This window comes from Struthio camelus, chromosome Z (genome assembly GCF_040807025.1).
Source record: "Struthio camelus isolate bStrCam1 chromosome Z, bStrCam1.hap1, whole genome shotgun sequence".
Taxonomy (NCBI): Eukaryota; Metazoa; Chordata; class Aves; order Struthioniformes; family Struthionidae; genus Struthio; species Struthio camelus.
The window spans coordinates 13354601-13378549 of NC_090982.1; the positions used below are offsets into that span (position 1 = coordinate 13354601).

At 39.9% G+C, this 23949-nt stretch overlaps 1 protein-coding gene and 1 long non-coding RNA gene across 10 annotated transcripts in view; one reads left to right on the forward strand and one right to left on the reverse strand.

Moving 5' to 3' along the window:
• SLC44A1 (solute carrier family 44 member 1) overlaps positions 1-20063 on the forward strand; it is a 65226-nt gene extending 45163 nt beyond the window's left edge. For 3 of the 9 annotated variants that reach the window (XM_068927173.1, XM_068927179.1, XM_068927175.1), the window contains 6 exons: positions 1610-1775; positions 5226-5382; positions 5645-5728; positions 7306-7443; positions 9216-9452; positions 10591-12628. In XM_068927173.1, the coding sequence (XP_068783274.1) occupies positions 1610-1775; positions 5226-5382; positions 5645-5728; positions 7306-7443; positions 9216-9452; positions 10591-10881 (1073 nt within the window). In that variant the 3' untranslated portion in view covers positions 10882-12628. The other 6 variants (XM_068927176.1, XM_068927178.1, XM_068927180.1 and 3 more) reach the window with 4 other exon arrangements.
• Positions 9945-15370, reverse strand: LOC138064456 (uncharacterized). Its single transcript, XR_011137712.1, has 4 exons — positions 15131-15370; positions 13502-13617; positions 13228-13274; positions 9945-10864 (listed from the first exon to the last, which is right to left on the reverse strand). It is a non-coding gene; the product is annotated as an uncharacterized lncRNA (long non-coding RNA).
• Positions 20064-23949: the final 3886 nt, after the last annotated feature.

A 23949-nucleotide genomic window follows, 5' to 3' on the forward strand; every position in this document is an offset into this window, starting at 1 on the left:
GCTTGGGCTAGGGGCCTGACAAGAGCTTCTAGAATTAGTCAGTCCTGTTGGTTGAAATCTTTGTTATTTCAGCAGGGAAATCTAGCAACTGCTTTCTAAAATAGGAAATGTGTGTTATTTTGCAGCAAGCTGTGGTTGGTGGACATCATCATTCATTACTAAAACCTTAGAAATTTGAAATTCATTGTTAACTATTAGTCCAAAAGTAGCAGTATTTTGGATCACAGAGCTATTTCATGGTAGTACAAGATAAATCTTCTGGAATTCCTGATCTGAATTTTTAGCTAGGGGCAGAGGTAATAGAATTCATATGTTCTTGTTCTCATTACTCTAATGTTGAAATTTTAGTTTTCATTGCATGATATACTGTATGAGTTATCTAAGGAACAGCAAGTTACAAAAGAATGTTTGCCTTTGCAAGTGACTGAGGTCCCAGTCCCACACGTCAATTTGAGTTAAGACAGCTGCACAGAGATGAAGTTATTTACAGAATTTAGACTGACAAGTATATTTTAATAACAGAACTCTTAAACTGGCCTTGATTCTGCTAAGACTAACTTTTACTTTTAACTTTATATGCACCTAGTGGCTTTACTGATGTCATTTAGACATAAACTTTGAACAAATAGGGCCAGATCTTTTTCAGTGCAAACCAGGAGAATCAAAAATGTATGCATTATCTAAAAATATAATGAAAAGAAGCCTGTACTTTCTGAAGAGAAAATCAGCTTGTTGACTAAAACAAAATTATTCTGACAGTTCAATTTGTATGTATGTTATTACGTTATTTTAAGTGTGAAAGTATATCTAAGTAGGTAGAAGAGGTACGTACTGCAATGCTAAGTCAAAACAATGGTTTTCAAGTTAAACCTATTGTATGCATCTAATACATTCTCACTCCCTGTATTTTTCTGAATCTCGTCAGCTGTTTGCATCACTATATTAGGTAAGATGAAATTTTTCGAGGTGTGTTAATGTATTGAAATAGAGCTTTGCCTAGGAGGGTTCTGACATGTACTGTCAGTCGTCATACGTGATAATGCTATTCAGATTATACAAAGAGTCACTGGACTAATGAATGTATGAAAACCTACTTTTATAATCTCTATAGCAACTTCTTATGTCTGTAAATAGCTCTTAAGCCACAAACGTTGAAATATATGCATGGGTACTTACAACACTGGGAAACAAAAGGGATTGCTAATGTTGATGTCTAAATCTGAATTTAATGTTTATTCACACTATGTAAGTATTGTCAACAGAGTAATTTATTATGTTTAGTTGTAAGAATTCTTGCTATTTGTTGCTGTTGGTTATTCTTGGAAATTTTAACCATAAGGCTAAAAATTAAAAGAAAAATTGCCGAATTTTGAGTATCCTCAAAGATTTTTAATATTTTATTTCAGATGCCATTACTGTTTGTTCCAAAAGCAGTATCTTACCTATGAATAATCTTTGTAAGAAGAGCGTGCGTGTTAGTAGAAGCTGGGGTCATTCCTCTGTAAATGATTGTATACTACTAACTCCATACGTGACCTTCTTTCTGAACTGATGAAGGAGTAAGTGCTGAATAAGGACTATTTCCTTTTTTACCCTAATTTATTCTTAGGTAATCCTGTCTCAAATGAAGAAGGATTTATTGAATTTCGGATGGTAGGCCCTTTGAAATACATGTGGTGGTACCATGTGGTGGGGCTGATCTGGATCAGCGAGTTTATCCTAGCCTGTCAGCAGATGACGGTAGCAGGGGCTGTTGTGACATACTATTTTACAAGGTAAGGACTTAGCTCTATAGTGAGCAGCCTGGAAATGGAATCAGAAGAAATAATGAGGGACGGAGCTTTTGGGGAAAATTCATAGCTTTTCCCTGGAAGCTAGAAAGTAACGGAATTATATTAACCCTTTTAAAATCATATTGAGTCCTAAAATCTGTTTTACTGGTTGTAGACTGTATTACTGGTATTATGGACTTGCAGTCTTGTTTGCCTTGTAAGCGGTGCACACCATAAAGACATGGATGATTGTTTATGGAAGTGGAAAGCACCTGGAGGGTCATCTTTTCTAATAAGCTCATCTTTCTGATAAGCTCTGTAGAGATTAAAAAGTAATTGACAGCAATTGAGTATGATGATTTTAATTGCAAAATTGAACTGAAGCACAGGCAGTTCCACCTAAACCTGAGAAAAAACTTCTTCACTGTGAGGGTGACTGAGCATTGGAAGAGGTTGCCCAGAGAGGTGGTGGAGTCTCCTTCCCTGGAGATATTCAAAACCCGCCTGGACGTGATCCTGGGCAATGTGCTCTAGGTGACCCTGCTTGAGCAGGGGGGTTGGATGATCTCCAGAGGTCCCTTCCAACCTAAACGATTCTGTGTTTCTGTGATTCTGTGAAAATCGTGTCATTTAAATTATTCACAGTGCTTCATTAATCTTTCTTACACAAGATTGCTTAAGATCTAATTAGATTCATTATTTTCATATAGATTCTGACAGGATCATATACAGATATGCAAGTGATACAAAATATGTATGCATTAAAGCTCCATATTTTATCGCTCGATTTGTGTCCCAAGTTGAGTTATCATGGTATACAGTTCCCTGGTCATTCTACATGTATCTGTTAGCTATTTGAGAAGGCTATGCTAATAATGCTAATGTAATTAAACAATGGTTTTACCAATGTTCGGGTACAAGGATTCTGGCTTCACAGAGGCATGAGGCTAATTTCAGAATCATAAGCTTTTGAAAATGAATGAATAGCAGCTTTTGGTTTTTAAACTCTAGAATGCACAAATATTGTATTTTCTGGTTTTTCATTAATATAGCTCAAAATTTATCTTCAAGTGAAAACTGAATTCTTGTGTTAGTGCTTTAGGACCTGGGGTTTGGAGGAAAAAAATGGTGTCATATGCTTTGTTAATATTTCCTGAGAATAAAATACCTCAGTGATCTGTAGTACAACATTCTGGTATGTGTACTAGAATAATTGGCAATATGTTTGGTGAGAAAAAGAATCAAATACACTGTTGTCCTCTTACCTTTTTGTAAAAGTATATTTTTAATGAAGCTTTTCTAGCTATAGTTCTAGATGTTAGTCGTTCATGATACGTTTCCTTTAAAAAAAAAAAAAAAAGTCATTATTCAGCAAGAAAATTAATTACAATTTTATTTCCAGTGTTGTCAAGGTATTTTAAAAACAATGTAGATACAACTCCTCTGGATAAAGAGCCACATGAGTAGAGGATGTTGACAAGATACAAGTCTTTTTTTAAATGAAGATATTCAGCAACCATACTTAATTCTTCTCATGTGCTTTTTAGTCTGTTTAAAAATACTGATTTTTTAAATATTGTGTGCATGTATTTTTTTCAGATGATTTATTCACATCACAAATGTTTAATTGTTTTGTCTTTGTAGCTGAGGCTATGCGGATTATATCTGATTGCTTATCTGCCCTAATCTCTTTAGAAAAAAAAATGTATATCTATAAAATATATGTATGTATATAAACTAAGAATATTTATACACACACACATATATATATCTCAGCAGCACAGAAATAATTTACTGCACAGGCAAATTCTATTACATTAATGATGAAGTCCTCCAGAATAACAACTAAATGCATTAGTGAAGCTATTAGAAGACATTACAGGGATGTCATCTTCTAAATAGTAAAACCAGACTGAGCGAAGAACTAGACAAATATGGAGTAGAAAGGATAATCTTGCACTGAAATACGTGGCTTAGCAAGTTTTTTATCTTATACTTCTTCTGTAAATTTATGTGTTTTCCACTACCTGAAGGTAAATGATTTTGCTTTTAACTCTTCCCTGTCTATCGTTCGTTAATGAGAATTGTATTTTAAGTTAGTAAATATCCATTTTTCTCCATTGCTATTCTTTCTTGTGTTTTAAAGAACAATTCTACTTTGAAAATTGACTCGATAAGAGAGGAAGAGGGCATTAATTTGGAGCTTCCCATTGTTTTGCCCATCAGCAGCTTTTCACATCAGATATGATCAGGTTATCTATGGCAGGATGTTTTATATACACTCACTATCTATTCACCTCAGCAGGATAGGCTCCCAGCCGCTCAGGCAGTAACAGATCTCAGGGTTCTGCAGTATAAAGTTTGCCCTCAGCTACATTCACTTGAAAAGGAGGAAGTTGTTGGGTTGTCCAGGTGGAAAGCTCAAAACTTAGACTTTTATGTGATTGTACCCAAGAAGGAATAGAATTTGGCTTCCTCCACTTGGGCTCTAACTTCTAATGGAAAGAAAGCCTATTAAAAAAAAAAACATTTTAATCATTAATGACTCATGATTAGGTTGTGCAGAGGTTAGTTTCATGGAATTAAGACCCTGCCTTTGATCTTTTTCGAATGAAACTTGCATGAAAATATTTTTTTCCCAAGCTGAGGAGATATTTTATGCTCAGAATGTCAGAATGTTAGCACTTTTTTCTTTCGTATGGTTATTGTGATGTTTATATTTATTATAAGGAACAGCCATCCTTTAAATGTTGAAATGAACTGATTTTTGTGAGAGAAATAGAGGTAGCTTGCTTTATATGAACTGTAAGAGGGACTTGCTTCAAAACTGTGTGGAATTGAGTATTTATATGACATGCTTAAAAATGATCTAGCTGTGTCACAACATAATAGCTTGTTTTAAGACTTAATTCTTGGTTCCTTGAGGATATAATAGCTAAATCAGAAATACAAATCATTGGAGGGAGAAGAATTCGCGTAATAAAAGGGTGTTTTTTTTGTATCTTCTCCAAGACAGTCTTCACTAAGACCTCAAGCAGAATGTGAGGGAGGAGGAGGAGGAGGGCAAGTTTATCAGAAGGCTGGCTGAAAAGTGTTTGCATTGTTTCTCACTTTTTTTTTTTTTTTTAAGTGTTTGAATTACATACCAACTGAAGTTGGTAGTTTTAAAGGAACCAGTGGTTGACTATAGCTGTAATGCAGTAATTTCTAGTAGGAGTACTCTTAAGATCTACTAATTCCTTATCCTTTTCCTGTGATTGCATTAGAACTAAAACTATGACTTGCACAGGTGGTTGATGTTTTGTATAGCATTAATAATATTCACCAAAAGCTAGAATGAGAATAGGAAATTTCTTTTGCCGGTTAGTTCAGTGAGGATTTGTATCAGTTTCATCTGATGACATTAAATCTGTATTGATCGTTCTACTTTTAGTCTTTTTCTCTTTTCCACAGGGAGAAAAGGAATCTGCCATTTACTCCCATTCTGGCATCTGTTAATCGCCTTATTTGTTACCATCTAGGAACAGTGGCAAAGGGGTCTTTCATTATCACACTAGTGAAGATACCACGAATGATTCTTATGTATATTCATACTCAACTCAAAGGAAAAGTAAGAGAAATAGATCTCATCTTCTTACTCATCTTCAACTGTAAACTTGACATGTTTACAGTTTTACCTTATTTCATTTGTGTGGGAGACTTGAAGTCTCATTTTGGAATACTTGGTCCTTAAAGGACCGTAGGACAGACAGGGACTGCATGGGTTGTCAAGTTGAGTTATCAGTTACAAAAACAGAAAGGAGTACTGTTTCCTTAAAATCTTCTATTTTGACTGTGTATCTTTATTCTCCTGCATTTTGTGGCTGCCCTAGGAAAATGCTTGTGCTCGCTGTATGCTGAAAGCCTGCATCTGCTGCCTTTGGTGTCTAGAAAAGTGCCTGACCTACTTAAATCAGGTAAGACTTTCAATATTGTAAGCTTTATGTAAAAGGCTGATACGTGTGATTCCCAGAATGCAGTCTGAGGCTGACACATAATATATTGTACTTTGGAACTTGACTGATCTGAATCAAGATACTTTGGTCTTGTCTCCATTCCTGAAATTACACTGCAAGTCACTACAGTAGTGCTCGTTTACAGTACAAAGGTGGAAAAATTGCCAGTGTTCATTTCTGTGCACAGTGCATCTCAGTGTTATAACAGATTTGTTAAGTGGTCAGAGATGTTCTCCCTTGTGGGCAGTCTGCAGGGTATATCTGCTTCTGAAAACACATTTACTGGGACAGGAGAGGGAGCCTTTTGTAGATTTAATAGTTACAATATTAATTGACACAGTGACTGGTCAGGCTCCCTGGCCTGTGTTTCCACAATATATTTCCTGTAACTCCTTTTTCTGTTGCTCCTTTTTTTGCTTTTGAGACTAGAAATAAATATTTTGTTCTCTAATATATAATGTTATAAACATAAATGTTTGTTTGTCCAGCTACCTTTGTTAACGAGAACACTTTTCTTCTGGTCAGGTGACAGCCACTGTTTATAAAACCCTAAGTTTTTTGGAAGTGACTTTGCCCAAAGAAGGTGAAGAGTTGTAAATCTTGCTGTTGATTGTATATGACGGGTTTCTGCATTTAAACTCCCTTGTAAACCTCACTGAATCTTATCAACGCTCCAGTTTACTGAGTGGAAGCAAAGACAGAAATATTGGTGTTCTGTTGGAGACGGGACTGGGGCTTGGTATCTCAGCTAGAAATCGAGAGAAAGCACTGAAAAAAAGTTTGTAATCCTTGAATATTGTCCTGGCTTACCTTGACATTCCTGTTCAATGATTGCAGATAGAATTAGAAATGTAGTCTGTGGAAGTATCTGGAGATTATCTTTGCTGACTTGTATGACTATCAAAGTGCTTTATATATCTGGATTATTTTTTCTAACTACTTATTGTTGTAATAATGCCACTGCTCACCTCCTACTCCTGCAGAGAAGTTGCAAATTCTGTTTTAATTAGTTTTTGAAATGAACATGTTAATATGTAAATGAAGAGCAAGCAAGAAGAATGGTAACTCTGCCACATATAGTATTCTGTCAGCTGGCTCATACTCCTTGATTTAGCAGCTTTCAAGGGAATCTGCCCTAAGTAGCATGGCTTCCTGTGTCATATGCAAGTCATATGACTTACTCTGACTTATTCCAAAGACCATATCTATTCCTCTATCCCCCCCACCCTCCTACCTCCACTCCCACATCTCCGCCCCTCCTCTTCTGCCTTCCCCCCCTCACATTGATCACCTTTTTTTATCTCTGAGGAAGAGTATATAATGTAGAAATTAATGGCATCATCTGGTCATGCTGATCTTTCTCAAGTAGCCAAGTCTGTTATTAAATCTAGTGCTCTAGAACACAGCCCTTCCTGTTGAGGAAGGGGTAAGTAGCTCTCCTAAGTCCCCTCCTGATGGATACTGAACAGAATTCTAGGGTGTGAAGTCTGAAATATCCGATCAACTCTGTAATTAAGTCTTCATTTTGCTTGTTCCAGAATGCATATACAGCCACAGCTATCAACAGTACCAACTTCTGCACCTCAGCAAAGGATGCCTTCATTATTCTAGTGGAGAATGCTTTGCGAGTGGCTGCCATAAACACAGTGGGAGATTTCATGCTTTTCCTAGGAAAGGTATGTCTACTATATTCTGCTAGGGACCTCGGTATGTCAAAGTTTTTTGTTGTTGTTATTGCTGTTGTTTTTTTGCAAGCAGCAAACTTTCCTCAGTAATGGCTTGCATCTCAGATAAAAAAATGCCTTCAAATTCTTGTCTCCTAGCATGCATTCTTGTCACATCTAGTTGCGTTCTATCAGGAAGGGGCCATCCAGGAAAAGGGAGGATAAAGAGGTGATCTGCCTAGGTTAAGTAAGACTGATCAGAAAAGAAGAGCTTTAGATGCTGGCATTTTTTAGAAAAAAGCAAAATTATTTTTTGCATGTATTTATTTTTAGAGAGTCAAGAGAAAAGTGTCCAGAAGTTTGACTTTTTGATTGGATCTGTGGTTAAAAACCTAAAATTTTACAGAAAGGAGGCATTTCCTCAAAATTCTAGTTAGTAAGGAACCTCCAGAGTTTCAAAGAGAATTGGAACATTATTGATCACTACTTATGACAAAATTGGACTCGAAGATAGTACAGGATCCTGCTCCGAGGAACTGTCAGCTCAGCTAACAAAGTTACCTTTACTTTGAGAATCAAAAAGTGACTAGCGTAATTGTTGTGGCTGGTCAGTTTTTTCTGTCTCCAGAAGTGATGGAGATATGTTTTAAGAAAACGAACCCAATGAATTATTCTTACCCCGTGAATGATTTTGTCCTGAAGGAAGATTTACTGAAATACAGAATACCAATCTACTGATTCACCTATCTTCCAGTATTTCGACGCTACTCGGACTGAACAATCTTCCTTCCTATATTGGTGTATTTCTGTTAAGTTAGGCTACTAGGGGCTGAACTTCTAATCTAGTAATTAAAAGTAATTAGAAAGCGTGAGGAGAAAGAAACACATAATGAAGATAAAGGTGCCTAGGAGATCATGAAACGCATCGCGCAGAAACATATCCCTGAAAAGATGGCTTTCAAATTATTAGAGAAATGCAAGGGGGACAGACTTGTTGAAATGAGGAGTGTAGCATACCAAAAATAGTATCAGCAAAACAGTAGTAGGCTGCCAGCCAGGTTCTTCTACTAGTCCAATCCAGCATTTTCATTATATAGTAAAACTGGCACATTTTACACTTTGGGTTTAGTTTCTGTTTGTAGTAAAAGGATCAGAAAATGTTCAGAATGTTGAGAGGTCATGGCAATTGTTTTAATTTCTTTGTCATTCTCGAAGACCAAAATGGTACCTAATGAAACATCTGCCAGGGCGACAGACATCCTGTAGGTTTCTAGGGAAACACACCAATGTGTAATGTAAGTTCCTTATGTTAATTTTGATCCATTTTTGCTTTATAGAGCAAAAGAAGCTGTTTTGGCTAAGTTATTTCCTCCAGCAAATAAAAAAATACCCTCTCCCTCCTACAAAAAAAACCAAGAACACAAACAACCACACAGTAGTTGGTTAGTGGCATCTCGTTCTAGGGGTTTTATAGCAGGCACTATAACACAGGAAGGATGACAGCATGCTAGAAACATAACTAGTTTTCAGGAGCTCTGAAAGACGCCTCTTACATTGAAGATGTATTTGAAAGCAACCTGCTACTCAAGTGCTGGACTATCAAGAAAGCGCCATTTACACAAAAAGATGCAGGGGGTTGAGGAAATAAAGATGTTGTTGCCACAGCATCTGCAACCCCGAGTCTAACCCTGGCTGAGCAAGAAGTGCGTAGGTTAGAAAAAATAATCAAAGGGCTTCTAACATTAGAATTCTTCATTAGGATTGTTTGCTGTTTTCTCCTTTAGGTCCTGATTGTGTGCAGTACAGGTTTGGCAGGGATTATGTTGCTGAATTACCAACGAGATTACACTATCTGGGTGCTGCCACTCATCATTGTCTGCCTCTTTGCATTCCTGGTTGCTCACTGCTTCCTTTCCATCTATGAAATGGTTGTTGATGTCCTCTTCTTATGTTTTGCTATTGATACAAAATACAATGATGGAAGCCCTGGGAGGGAATTCTACATGGATAAAGTTCTCATGGTAAGTTTCCCAGCACTCCCTGAAATCTAAGGATATGGTTCCTTAAGCTGCATGTTTTGAGAGCAGCAGGATGAGCTTTCTAGAAGACTGTCATTTGCCTTAGCTGGGTTACCTTTCTGTCTGTTAATGACTTGATATAAGCAAATGGAGTAGCCTGAGTATCAGGTAAGCAGTAATGCCTCCCCCTTTTGTCATCACTATTATTGGCTTCTGTTCGCTGGCTGTGAGATAAAGTGTCTTCTTACAGAATCATTACCGTACATATCATTTATTGTAAATGATTTTTTGCAAAAAAGAAAGAATCAAAGCAAGAGGAAAGGGTTTGGGTTTTTTTCCACTTTCCTAAAAAGGATCTCCTCTCGGGAAGAGGAGTAGAGCAAACAGCAGTTTATTCTCCCCCCACACAAATACATGTAAATAGCAATCACATTAGAATTTTTCTTCTTTTAAACAGACAGAAACCCAAACATGCTTCTCAGTCTATCATACTTTGAAACAAGAGACTTTTATTTTTCATCCTAGAGTTAGGTAAAAGCCCTTTGCAGAATTCATTTCTTATTTCTTGCTTCCATTTTATCCCCTGTTCACTCTAGTTAAAGACCAAGATGTCAAATTCTGCTCCTAAAGCTATAATTAGGCTGACGATTTGTAGCCAAGTAGGTCATTTTCTTGATCTTTTTTTTTCCTTCTATTTTGAATGGCAGCCACAGAAGATACCCCTGTAAAATGTACCCCCTCATGTTACAGAATCAACAAAGTTTTGCAAGTGGTTAACTCCAAGTTCTTCTGTTTAATGGAGTTTAGCATTCCACGCTGTTCACGGGATGGGTGTAGTAACTGGGATCTTCATGTTTTTGTGACAGTCACGCTCCTACCTCCCTTTTCCATAAAGGAGAGCATTATGTGGTAAATGTGAAAGTACTAACAGCATTTAACACAAAAATCTGTCAGGCTTCCAGCTCTTCGGAACTGGGTGAGGAAGACCCTTGTGGCTGGCTCTTGATATTTTGTGGAGAAGTCTGACCAAAAGAAGCATGAGAAACATGTTATGTTGACGTTTGTGTTCACAGGTTGTATCTTGGTGAAGTATTGTATCTAGAGCAGATGTGTGCATGTCACTTTATAATTGTTTTTTCAGGAGTTCGTGGAGAATAGTAGAAAGTCTATGAAAGAAGCTGGCCGTGGAGGTGGAGCTGAGAGCAGAGAGCTAAAACCAATGGTAGGTGCAGATGAGGAGGTGGAGGTCCTCCAAGAGTTTCACTTTTACTTCCTCTCCCTCTTTGTCTTTACTGACTGCACTTCTTCAGGAGAAGTTTTTGTTCTCTGTATCACTCAAGATGTTCTGCTTTTTCTGTTTGTGAGCTTGCCTATCACCTGGATGGCAGAGTTTTTGTCACAGCTGAGACCATCTCCTGTAAAAGTAAGATGAAAGGAACTGTGTCATATGAAACAAATGCAGTATCATTTCATTAGGATTAGTAGTGTGTGCGCTAGGTGATATACACAGACAGCCCCCACTGCTGAGCACTCTCAAAATAAGATGACTCTGGAATTTATTAATCTGTTCTGACTTTAATCGTCTTTACAGTGCTGAACTAAACAATTCTTGCTGATCTTACATTCAGTGTAAGAGCCTGCAGAACACTACTGAGCGCATCCATTGTTGCAAAGTAGGGCCAGGCATTTAAGCTCTCACCAAATTATTTTATACAGTGCCAAGGGACTGGATACAGTGATTCCTTTCAACCTGCTTAAATGACATTTCTCCCAGTTGTTTGTTTTTATTGCCAACTACTTCTGTTGCTTGTCTCTTGTGTGCTCTTTCCATCTCACACTGTCAGATGCAGAGACAGTGAGCAATGCATCATTTATGCTTCTGCAGCCTGTTTTACTTATGGTGTGCCTATTAGGAAGGCATTGCATGTCTGAGTAGCCTGGAATAAGGAACAGCTGTACAGATAATACAGTTATCAGTATAGGAGAATGAGTTTGGAAGGTGGAGAACTGAGAGCATATGATGAGAAGCCAGGCTGGGCAAGGTACGATTTGTCATTGTGCAATATGACTTTGTAAAATAAGATAGTATTCCATCATTAATTTCTGAGAATATTTGGGACTTGACTCAGTTCCTTACCAAGTGGACAATTTTTTTAACTCATGGAATCCAAATGTATACTAGTAGTAGATTTTATTTTATTTTTTTAAATGATGTATGTGAAGCCATGTTGCATGAGCACTTTTTGACCTAGCTGGAATGAGTTTCTGCTCTAGACTCAATAGATGTGTAGCTTTGCGTGTTTTGCTATTCATTATAACATACCAGTCTGTAGATTTGCTTATGTCTAAATGTTGCCGTGATTTTAAATTTAAAAAACTAGTTCTGTGCTCATTTACTGTTTCCTTCAGGGAGTAATTCTAGTTAAACAGAGACACTAATGTTGGGATTTTCAAAGCGGTTTAAGCGCTATAGATGTTAAAGCCGCCATTAGACTTTTGAGAATTGGGTTTGCCCACCCTCCAGTCATAGGTTCAGAAAATCTCATCCCAAAATTTTGTTACCCAAACCTCTAATTTTGTTGGTTTACCTTAAGTGCTTTCCCACTCATGCTCTTCTCAGAGCTAGTACAGACTGCTACACAAACTTTTGTACTTGACTGCCTGGAGCTTGTATATTAAAACATTTATCCACCCTACTTGCAAGAAGACAAACCAAACAATTGCAAGTCAGGGTTCTTTTTGTTCTTTTAGAAACTTGACTTTAGGCACTCAAGCCTGGCAATGACTGAAAGTTCTCCTAGGGCTGTTGGGGGATGCTGAGTCCTTGGGACTCTCGGCCTGAATGTTCATATGCTGACATACTCCCAGTTCTGCTGCTCGTTTGATAGTCCTGTTTGGAACCGATGGGCCTTATTTTCTCAAGTGGTCTTCAGTTTTGGGCTGTTCAGCTTCCACTACATAGGGTCTGAAATTTTGAAACCTCACTTCCCGACAAGGACTGAATGCAACATAGGTAGCAGTAATTCCCTCTGTGGAACTTCTGATACCTTTTCCTGAAGCATTGATAAAGGCCTCTATTACCTCCAAAACAGGATCATTGATAAGGATATTCTGTAATAGTAGTACCTATGATCTCATAATTTGGTGTTGCAGATTAAACGAAACTTTTTAAAACAGTCTGTACTGTTTTGCCTCAGTTTCTCTAAGCATGTATATTTCTTAGGTATGACAATTTGTTCTAAAAGTGAAAAGCCCTAAATACAGTTCTGTTTTTAAATAGGTATTAATAGCAGAGGTGAGGAAATTTAGGATCTTCTGGCTCCAAAGAGACTATCAAGGCCCAAGAAAAAAATCTTTTCACACTTCTTTCTTTACAATTTCCAGTGACCCCTTTTGACTCAATTTCTCCTTATCCTTTGGCATTTGTCTAAGACTGTACTGTATGACTTTGTTTTCTAGGCCTCTGGAGCAAGTTCATCTTGAAACTAGCCAGCCATTATGGAACCATTGACATTCCAAAACAGTATATATATACATATACACACACACACACACACACACACACACACACACACATATATATATATATATATATAAATATATATAGAAATATAAACAGCCAAAATCAGAGAAAAGGACCAGGGATTTAATACTTTTTTTAACAATTATTTTTGTGAAACATGTACTCTTTTCATACGGGTGGCTTTTACAAGCAGCTTTATCATTGTTCCGTTTTTTTTTAATTATTCATTGTGGTCATGGAAATGTTGATTCTTACCTGCTTGATATTTTACAGTCTGGAGGAGGTATCATGGTAAAGATGATCTGAAATGATGATTGAGTTTAGGGAATCAAAATCTCAAATTTCCCATAAAACTGCAAATGTGCTGAGAATTTTACTTGTTTGATTTGTTTAAATTAAATTCAGGACAGTTGTGAGTAAAACCTCCAAAGTACCAAAAAAAAAAAAAAAAAAGTCAGGTTTTTAAATGGTAATTTCAGTGATAGTTAATTCAGTTCTAACTGATTTGTAAGCAAACGTTTTCACTTACAGCCCTGGTCGGGCACAGTGGGAGACGTAGTTTTGTTTCACTATCAGATATCACAGTAACCAACTCCTCAGGTATTCAGGTGTGTGGGAGCCCTTGGATCTCCTGTTAAACAGAAACTAGAAAATGGGGAAGGATGAGTTTTATATGCAATTATTTCCTGTTTTACCTTACTTTCCCATTTTCCCTCCCACCTTGAGTTCAGTAGCCTTTCACCTCAGCAGTGCTCCTTTGAAGGGTATGGATTTTCCATATGAGCAGCTTAACTAACAGAATATTAAAGCTCAGTCTTGGCCACACTCATGATTAATTTGTGACTAGATGTAAGGATGCTGGGGATGGGAAGAGAAATGAACTGTTATTGCTGTACAAAAAAGTACTGTGTGCTTTATTTCATCTAATGCTGGAAAGCTTTGGGAGGTGGAAGGGGCCATTCCTTGCCTGTTTTTTCATCCATATTTGTATATCCTGTAGCAGTTGGGTAAAACAGGAAAGGGCAGAGAAACATTTCTTTGAAAGTGTCACTGCCAGAATATTTACCTAAAGTTATCAGATAACCACAGGGGAACATACTCTTTTTATTTTTAAATATTTACTTTTATTTTCACTCTGGAAGCTCACCAGATATGAATGCTAATATTCAATTGTTCAGTGTATTGTAATGGTAAATGCTTAAAAGTGTATTTGCTAAGAGGTCATGATCTGTCTATCCTATATACTCCTTTTGTTACAATTTTTTTAAGAAAACTATTTTTGTTAATGTAAAGTTAATATTTCAGAGCAGAATTTTTAAACGTATTGCACTATATATAAGCTCTGTACAAATACATAATGCCTCAATGGTTTGATCGCACCATTCAAGAAAATCTTTTTAAAGGGAGAAGCCTTTTACAGAAGCTTTGCAAATGAAGTGGAGAAGTATGGCTAGGTAGAGAAATTTACCACTCATGTCATCAAGGTTTAATATGTGGTTCTTTATGTGCTTCCTTTCAGAGGACCAGACTTTTAAAGTGCTGCCAAAAGGCTTTTTATTATGTAACTAATCAGTGCTGTTAACTTTTGGGGATAGTGAAATATTTCACTTTTGCTTCTGTAAGTAATTTCATACTTAAACTTGTTTAAGTTTCTTTCAGTAAGTCAGCTAAAAGGATTTACTCTTTTCATATCACAAAAACCAAACTGTATGAAAAGTAATGAAAATAAAAATGCATGTATAAATGGTAGCTAAGGGGGGAGGCAAGAAGACTTAAGACCTTATCTAATCCTTGAAGTACTTAAGACACTTGTTAGCTGAACAATGTCTGTAGTTCAGCTGACATGGAGAGAGCTGTCTGGAGCATATGCAAGTTATATCTAAGTTAGATATCTGTTTTAAGCGTTAACTGGACTAGAACGTCAACCTAGGATTTAACCTGGAGTCCTGATGAGGCCTCTCAATGCAAATTAGCTGTCAGGCTACCTAGCAGAAGCGCTGGAGCAGCCTTTAGTGTGCGGAGAGAAGGCATTTCTGCTGTGCAGCGGCACTGAACGCTGATATTTGTGTAGATTGGTTGGGTTTGGCAACAGAAATTAAAAACTGGCTCAGAGGAATCCTAGGAATAGGATTTCAAGGCTAAGAGACTTATCACATACCCAGTCGCTCCAGAGAAACTGTAGTTTCCGTCTTATTTGGAAGTTATTGGAGGTGCTTCGGTTGAAGCTTTGGATTCTGCTCATTGTTGACATATTTCTGCCATGACGTGTTCTACAGGCTTGTGCTCTCTGCCCCCGGAAGTCCTGGGTGGTGTCTTTTCTCTTAATTCGTAACAAATTGGAGACAAATTTTGTATTTTTGTATGACTTGACTGTGCACCAGTTTTATAACAGTTTATCCTGTTTTACAAATAAATTTTGTTTTATTTACACGGTGTTTAAAAGATACAGGCAACACTTTTGTATGGGTAGCTGTAATGTTGGAGTAATATATCTATATCATTATGAAGTTTTTAATAAAATCCTGTGCACTGTTCTTGAGCATACACCTGGCACGTAGAGCTTGTCAGTTACAAAGTGGCCACGCCAAAATGCATTCCATCCACAAAGCAAGACTTTTTATGGCCCTTTAAAGCTTCCCTTTAAGCTTTAAGGAGCATCCAAAAGCTTTATTTCCAACAAAACTACAAGCTGCCCTCTTCCAGCCCTATCTTGTGCAAGGAGATAAGTAGAAAACTGAAGTCCAAAGAGACAGCTTTTCAGAACAAATTTAGACAATGCTTCCTTTTCCTTCACTAGTGAGGACAGTGGAAGAGGAGAAATCTTTGAATGTAAATCTCTGGTTGGCAGTACGGGTGCTGGGGGCTGTGGTGATGAACTAAATATTCATACATACCAGCTAGTTTTTAAAGGCAAACATATGGACTGCCTTGTGGGAAGTTCTGACTGGAGAGTAACGCTGATTCTGCATTGGGAATAACACTGCAGAGGAGTAGATGAGACAGCTGCGGTAGAGAAATCGGCTCCTTGCAAGGTCTGCTGACCCATGCAGTGCTTGAGAGCTAATGGTTCAGGCTGGATAATTTGGGTTCAGAAAAATGAGCCCAGGTGATTACCAGTTCCTGTAGAGAGTCTGGATTATAGCCTCCAGTCAGTTAAGCTTCAAAGGAAAACAAATCTACCATTTTTTAAATTCTCAGATCTTATTTTTTGCACTGTTTTGTCCTCTACTTTCTTTGTAAGCTGAAGAGTGTGAGGACTTTATTGCTTCTTCCAGCCCTAGAGAATCTTTGTCCCTCTCATAGCTCTCATTTCTATATTGCTTTTTCAGCAAAGGAGTGCCAAGTGGCAGAGTATCATCTCTCCTTTTTCACGATGATCTTAGCACATGCCTCATCACCTTCCCAAGGCAATGAGTCAGGATATTACCTGGACTGAATGGGAGGGGGAGAAGGTGCTGAGCTCAGGTTCTGAGGGCTTGTGGTGGTGGTGGTTGTTGGGTTTTTTTGCTATGACACCACCCCATCATTGTGCTTGCTACGCGTAGGAGTGCAGAGCCTCTTTTCTACAATTTCAGCACTGCTCCACAGCTAGACCAAGCACGCCCAGCTGCCAAAAACAGGACTGAGTTTTACGTGTGGCCTTAACTTGGCATGGTAACTCGAGGACTTTTTGCATTAGGAAACATGACCCGGAAGGGAGAACTTTAAAGTGGAAAGCCCAGTAACAGGCCCAGTTACACAGCAGCTTAATCCAAGAATCGTTCCCCGCATTTCCTTACAGTACCTTCTCAGGGTGGTTACTCCTTTCTGAAAGGGCTTTTCCTACAGCAAGCAATTAGCCTGCTCCAGTGCTCCCTTTGAAGGAGCAAGCAGAGTATGCTGACTCTTACTCTTTTTTCAGCAGAAAATGGGGATGCAAAGCAGATACAAGCCCTGCTAGAATAAGCCAGTGTTTGAGACGCATTTAATATGCCCTCATTGGCATGCACTTTAGTTTGCTCTGAATGGTTACAATGTATTCTGTGAATGTACGTTATGAAGTCAGAATAAAATGCATATAGCAGACATATATACTCAAAATCATGAAGCACTGTTCATTTGTTTCTTAATACATATTACATGTTGTATAGAATGTGGTACAGTCACTTAAGAATTACTCTTACTAAGGTTTAAAAGTAGGCACCTAACAGTAAGCGTCCTTGTTTTTAAAATTATGGCTTTGCTTGTGCAGATACTGTTTTCTAAACAGTAAAATCTAAACATCTCAAGTCTGTTTCTTACTGAACAATTTGCTTGTGTTGTGTTATCACTGCAGAAATCCTACTTTGTCTATGCGGGGGGAAAAAAAGAAAAAACCGTTCCCCAGAACAAAACCCAAAAGACCTGTTTGAAGCGTTGCTTGCACTCAGCTTGGTTCTTGGGGGAGACAGGAGTTTACTCTAAGTATTTAATTTTTAAATGCTATTTCAACTATTTCACCTCTGCTGTTATTTCCATCGTACAATAGAACAAGAGAAATCATGGAGACCAGTACATTTGTATTTCTTATGCTCTGTAGAAAGTACTGATCTTGAGATTTTTTTTCTTTTATGTTTAGAGAGATGAGAGAAGAGATGAAACTTGTCTCTTGTGATGTGGATGTCATGTATGGGAAGCAGAATTTCTGTTCTAGAACAGAGCTGTGATGCGTCTTGCAGTGTTTGCAAGCTGAGGCAATCAAGCCAAAGCTCTTCAGTGGTACTAGAATTATGAAAATATTTCTAGGAACAATAAGTCACATGAATCCTTCTGAAAATATCTATTTAGAGACAAAGACACCTGGCATTCATTTGGCAGAGATTACTTAGAATAGGAGAAAACTAGCAGACACCATCAGATCCTCCTCACTTGTCTTACTGCAGCAGTTGAGTGATGTGTGAATGGGCTGAGCAGACTTTGGTATTTTAAATATTTGGTATCTTTTTGTGGAAACATGGGACTTAGAACCAAGGTGCCAGGTTTCAGAGCAAAACCACCGATTAACTTTAGCAGAACTAGACTAATTTCAGTATGTTTAAAGATGACTTCAGCCTTTCCACGTATGGGATAGAGCACACTGGCAATGTAAATGGCTGCCATTCCTCAAGTGCTGCTCCTTTCCCCTCTGGCTTGAGTAAAATGTGGGCAGGTAAGTATTTCAGAAAGGTTTTATGAAATTAGGATGCTGAATACTCCTAAACTCTAGCAGAAGTTGGGAGCTGAATTTGAGTTCCTATGAAAGTCTTACTTTTTAACCGTGAAATAAAAACTGCATGTGCTCCAGTGTTGGTATTGCATAGGTCCCTGCTCAGAGTCAAAAAGGTTCCTCCATTAGAGAAAAAGTGCAGCAGACAATAAGATAGTCGGCAGTCCCCCTTGTCGTGCTCAGACTACCACTTGCAACAGTAAAAGCAGGTGAGTGCAAAAGACTGTTTCCCATCACTGGCACGTGCAGAGCTCAACTTTTCTCCAGGCACTCATGTAAGCCATAGAGTGTTTTCCTGAATACCCCTTGAAAGAGAAACAGCAGGGGTTAGCACTGTTCTCTGGGGATCAGGCAGTTCTCACTTCCGCCACATTCCTCCTGCTCAGAAAGGTTAAGCGCGTTCCTACTGGTCAGTGGGAGCTGTAGTATGAAATTTGACATGAGCAGACTCACTAATGTCATCGGAGATGTGAGACCATGGGAAAGGAGAGGAGGAGAGGTCTTCAATTCTAGTCCACATTGTTTGTTTTACAACTTGGGTCTCACAAAACCAAGACTGCTGGTTTAAAGTGACTGTAAAAATTCCTGTCTACCATTTCAAAATATGTTTTTATAAGATACTTGCCGTTACTCTACTTCTGGCTGAAAAGTTAATTTTAATCCCCCTGCAGTCTTGGCAGTCAGAGATGTAGCTGTATTTGAGGGCTAGGGACTTGGATGATGCACTGGTGAAAAATAATGCGTCTCTTACCTGTTTCAGAACTAGAACTGTGTGCAGCAGCTCGGGATATAGCCCTGAGAGAGCAGGCAGGAAGGCAAAAGGTAGAAAGATAAAGAGGAAGCTGCCATGCAGCCGTATGCATTCTTTGCAAAAGGCCCAAGACTGCCTGATTCTACACTTGAGGAGCTGTTGAATGGTAGCTCCTAACACCAACCACTGCCCTAGTCTGCTGCCTTTTGTATCACACAGTGTGAAAGGGACCCTCTGTCTCTCTCCTGCTCCCAGGCATTTAATAAAGCTATGCTGCACTGCCATCTGTTGCCAGCATGTTCTCAGCAGTGCGGCAGGCCTGCCTTGGTCCCCTCTTCTGCCCAAGGAAAGCGGCTGGACCTTGGGGCAGAGAGGGAGGAGAAAGCAAAAAGGTTGTTTTGTTTCTTATGTAAGCCAGAAAGGAACTGCTAGAGGCTGGCTGGAACCATGCAGAACATGGTTTCACAGGTATAAAATATTACACAAAATCTTCACAGCAGTTAAGAAAATTCATGTTCCATTTCACTGACATCTGACAGCAACATCTGCTGTGTCCTCCTTTTATTTTGCTCTGCAGTTTCGAGGCAAGAAGAAGGTATAATCCTCTACCTGTAGAAAGGAATTATTTTTACACTATGTTGCTGATTACAGTAACTACCCTAGGGAGGAAGAAAAATCTTCTGAATAGATTTTAAAGGCTTGGCAGTACCTCAAATAATACGTGCATTGTTGTAGTCCATCAAAGCTTCATGTGGAAACAAGTTTTTCATCTTCTTTCATACACTCCTACAGTCTACCCCCTGGACTGGGTTAGTGATTTACACTGAATCAAGATCAATTAACAAGCGCTCCTTTTTCCAGTAGAATGCCACCTCCTTTTGGAATGGGAAAAGTGAATGTGACACTGTTTATTGTTGTCTGAGAACTTGAAATGTTTTATACTGCAAGCTGTGAATGCGGGAAGAGAAGGGAAGTTAGCAGTGCTGATCTAATCTTAGATTTTCTGTGTAAACTGACATTGTGCCAGAATACTGATGCAAAACTGTATTTTAGTCTAAGAAATGTATAAATTTTTTAATGTATCAAAATAAAGTTGTGGGTTTTTTTAGTAAGAAAGATATTTGTCTCTTCTGTATGGACTGCTAAGCCCTGCCCTTCCTCTTATGAATAGTATCTCATTCCCCTGAGAGCAAAGCAAGAGTCCAGATCTTTGCTTGAGCTTTGCTTTGCTCTGTGCCAACCTGCCTGTAGCTGAGAGGCTACAGTAGCACTGGGCATCACCATTTGGCTCTTTCACTGTCCTGGTGCCAAGAAAAGCACTGTGGTGCTAACACTTTGCTAAGCTAGAGGGTTTGGGGGGGCAAGGGTTTTGTAGGGCTAGGGTGTGTTTTGCTGTCTCTCCTCTTTCTAACATACATCCTGCTCTTCAAGTCCTCTCATGGGGTTATGAACTGCCCCTCTAACTTTGTGCCACCTATGCCATAGGCTCTAGCATGGCAGGTTCCTTGCTGTACGCTTCGAGGATACACTTCCAGGACACAGGGTGTGTTGGAAGGTCAGTCCCACGCAGACTAGGTTGCTAAGCCCTTACGATAGAAGTGGAGTTAGCCATCACACACATGCATCCATTCCCCTGCTCGTACCCAGGATTCAGGACTGTTAGGGCTGTCTGGACCAGACTAGCCAATAACATAGGCTTTGCCTCGTAGAGAGACAGTCTGGTAGGAATGCAGAGGAGGGAAGGGTGAAGGCACTCTTTCCTCAATTATGAGAGACGTGCAAAATGTGGTTCTCAACGCAGCACCTCTTGAGAGACCAGCCCCTAATTCTGCCGGGTGCTGTACATGCCCCCTGCTCCTGATGCAGGGCCCAGTTCTGCGGAGCGTTCTAAAGAACTTGGAAAGCTAAAGATAGCAATAGAAATAGAAATAGAAGCAACTAATAGCATCTGTACAGTCTTACTAGCAGAGGTATGTGTGATCAGAGAGATTTCTTCCTTTCTCCTGTCCTTCCAAAAGCACAACGAATTTCCACTTTCTTTATTGACAGTTTCTCAACGGACTTAAGACAAGTGGAGTAGTGTTTCCTGCTGGTATTACTCCTCACTGCAAAGTCAAGAGTGCCTTTTTCATGATTTATTAAGGATGAAGCTACTTGGCTAGATTGGTTTACCTGCCTGAAACAAGAGAGGCTCAAGGGATGCCCTTCTCCAACAGTAAAGGTGCTGGAGGCAGGAGGCAAACCACACGGGTTATGCAAATTCTAGCTCGTTCCCCCTGAGTTTTGCTTGTGTCAGAAGTGCAGGACAGAGTCAGGAGCCATGAGCTCTTTGGCTGTCCTCACCCTCTCCAGCAAAGACAGCCTGAAACACTGATTTCTCCAGCTCTGAAACAAAAGAGCTTTGTGGCTTCCAGTGAAAGAGAAGAACATGAAGGTGCTGAAGATGGGCCTGAGGAGAGCTGGTGAGAGAAGCACATGTAAGAACCAAATGGGACATGGGACTTCAAGTGGGAGACTGGAATAAAACCTGAGATCAGCAGGGGAGCAGAGTCAGCAAGAAAAAGCAGGAAGCTACTAGCAGGAGGGACAGCAAGGATGTAGAGACAGAAGGTGACAGAGAGGACTAGGACTGAGAAAGCAGGACTTCTCCTTCTGCAACACAGCAGTCCCCACTGACTGGACACTCTGCACACGATGAACACATGCATCTGAAAGACAGCCTTAGGACCAACTCCCTGACATTAGTAATTGCAGTCTTCCTGCTTACAGGACAGCACAGCTCTTCAGCTGCCAAAGGAGCTCACCCACCTGGGGAACGGGGCCCTCCGCATGCAGTCCTCAGGGTGTAGCAAACAAGCTCCTTTTCCGGGCTGACAAAGCAAGATCCTCAGGTGCTGAATTCTGGCACAGCTCCTTCCTCCTACTGGGGGCCACTGAGGAGCTGACCCAGTTTTAGTCACTGCTATTGAGATGTTTAATGAAGATTAGCTAGTGCCTAGGGAGAGATTAATATTTAGAGTTTCTAATTACCATTTAAATTATGAATGTGTGAAATGGATGAAGCTTGTACTCCCATAAACAGGGCACCTAAAAAAGGTGTTTTCTCTTTTTCTGACACATAATGTCATATTCTCCATCTAATTCTCAGTCCTTGTTTACCTTAGAAACACTAAATTTAAAGTGGAAGAAAGTCCAATGCCAGGGCAGATTTTCTGAGACCTTTGCTAGAGAGCAGTCTAGGCTGGGAAAAAAGCCTATGATAGAAGCTACCAAATTGTTTTGCCCAGCCACCTGAGCTGGCAGCAATCAGGCGTGAGACAAATAAATGGGTGAGCAGGTATTTCACACTAGAATGCTCTGGAGAAGAAATCACAAACGTGAACCCTGCCCCCTGCCAAAACAAACTCAACCCTGGGACTCTGCCACAGTCTCAGAAATAATGATGAAATGTCCCTTGGTCTAAATTATTTTTCCGAGAACCCTTAGACAGCTACATTCCAGTTTTAAATACTAAGTCCTGAAGGAATACAAACCCTGGGCAAAAAGTAGCTGCTAGGTATTTGCAATGTCAGATGGAGCAGGGTAATCTTGCCATCACTCTCCAGATTGCAGGGCCTGCCATGCCCCATGTCTTTGCCCCAGGGGCTTCCAGGTTCAAGAAGGATGGCTCAAAGGTTTGGGGGCTTTCCTGAGGTCATCATGCTGCAGCTCCACCACCTCCTCTGTAACCTGGGGCTTGCCACTTGCTGTCTTTGTGCCTCCCTTTCCCTGCTGACAGGGATGCTGTGAATGTGAGTACACCAAAGATTAATAGGCTCTGACAGGAGTAGGGACAAATAAATTAAACAGGGGCAGGGAAGGCTATGTGTTAAGCTGGGGTGAAAAAAGGGCTCTTGGCAACTGCAAAGGGCATTGAATTAGGCTGAGGCTGCAGAACTTGGACATGCTTCTGAAAAGGGAATTTTGAGGGATCAAAAATGAGAGCCCTTGTCCTGACACTGGTTGTTGATGGCACAGAGTGAGGCTGCACTGTAGCAGAGATCTGCAGCTGAGTTGTCCCCTGTAAGCTTCCCTGTACGTGAAGCTGTTTGTCATTCTCCTTTGCATGTAACAATAGTGCCTGGCTGCTTCATTCCTAGATAAACCATGAGCCCTGCCGTTTTTTTTGGCAGAGAGGGCAGATCTGTTTTGCCATATAAGCTCCTGTTTTCCTTTTGGTTGGTACCTAGTCATGTGATATGGAAGATTGTGTGGAAATGGAGCACTTCTCATGATGCACCAGGTCTTCCTCCTTGTCAAGGTCAGGTACAGAGCTCATCCTCAGCCTGCTGTTCATGGTGCCAGGACAGAGCAAGACCTCCCATTTATCCCAGGATGAGGAAATCTTGAGTCAAAAACAGTGTGCACAGCTGCACAGTGGGGCTCAAGCCCAGACACTCAGATCATTGCTGCTGTTTGCTCTTGTGTATGTGTTTGCTTTGCTGCTGTGGGGTTAGCTCTCTGGGACAACCTCCATCAGCAGGAGGAATCAGCAGGGGTTTGGGGCTCTCAGGATACATAAGTTAGCTCTGCATGCTCCCTCACTGATGCCTTCAGCAGGAGCAGGCTGCTTTCCTATGTGGCGCCATTGCCTGCTGTGAATGGCTGCTGTCAGCAGTAGTTCTGTATTAACCAGAAACTGCAGCTGATCACAGCTCCTGGTCATTGCAGCCTGGTGTCCGCTTTGGGCCTACCCACTGCTCCTCACTGAAGCCTGTTACAGATGATTTCCATAGTGTGCTCTGTGCTGCTGCTCTCCTGTTCCCCAGAGCTCTTGGGCCAAATACCATGGTATTTCTTTGCTCCTGGTTTTCCAAGCCTGTCTGACAAACAAATCCTGTCTTCCCTGCTGCTCCTGAGGGCTCTCCTGTGAGTACAGGCCTGCAAGACCCCAACCCCTAGGCCAGCAGCTCCACTGCAAGAGCCTATTTTCTGCAAAAGGAAAAATTCATTTGTGAGAACC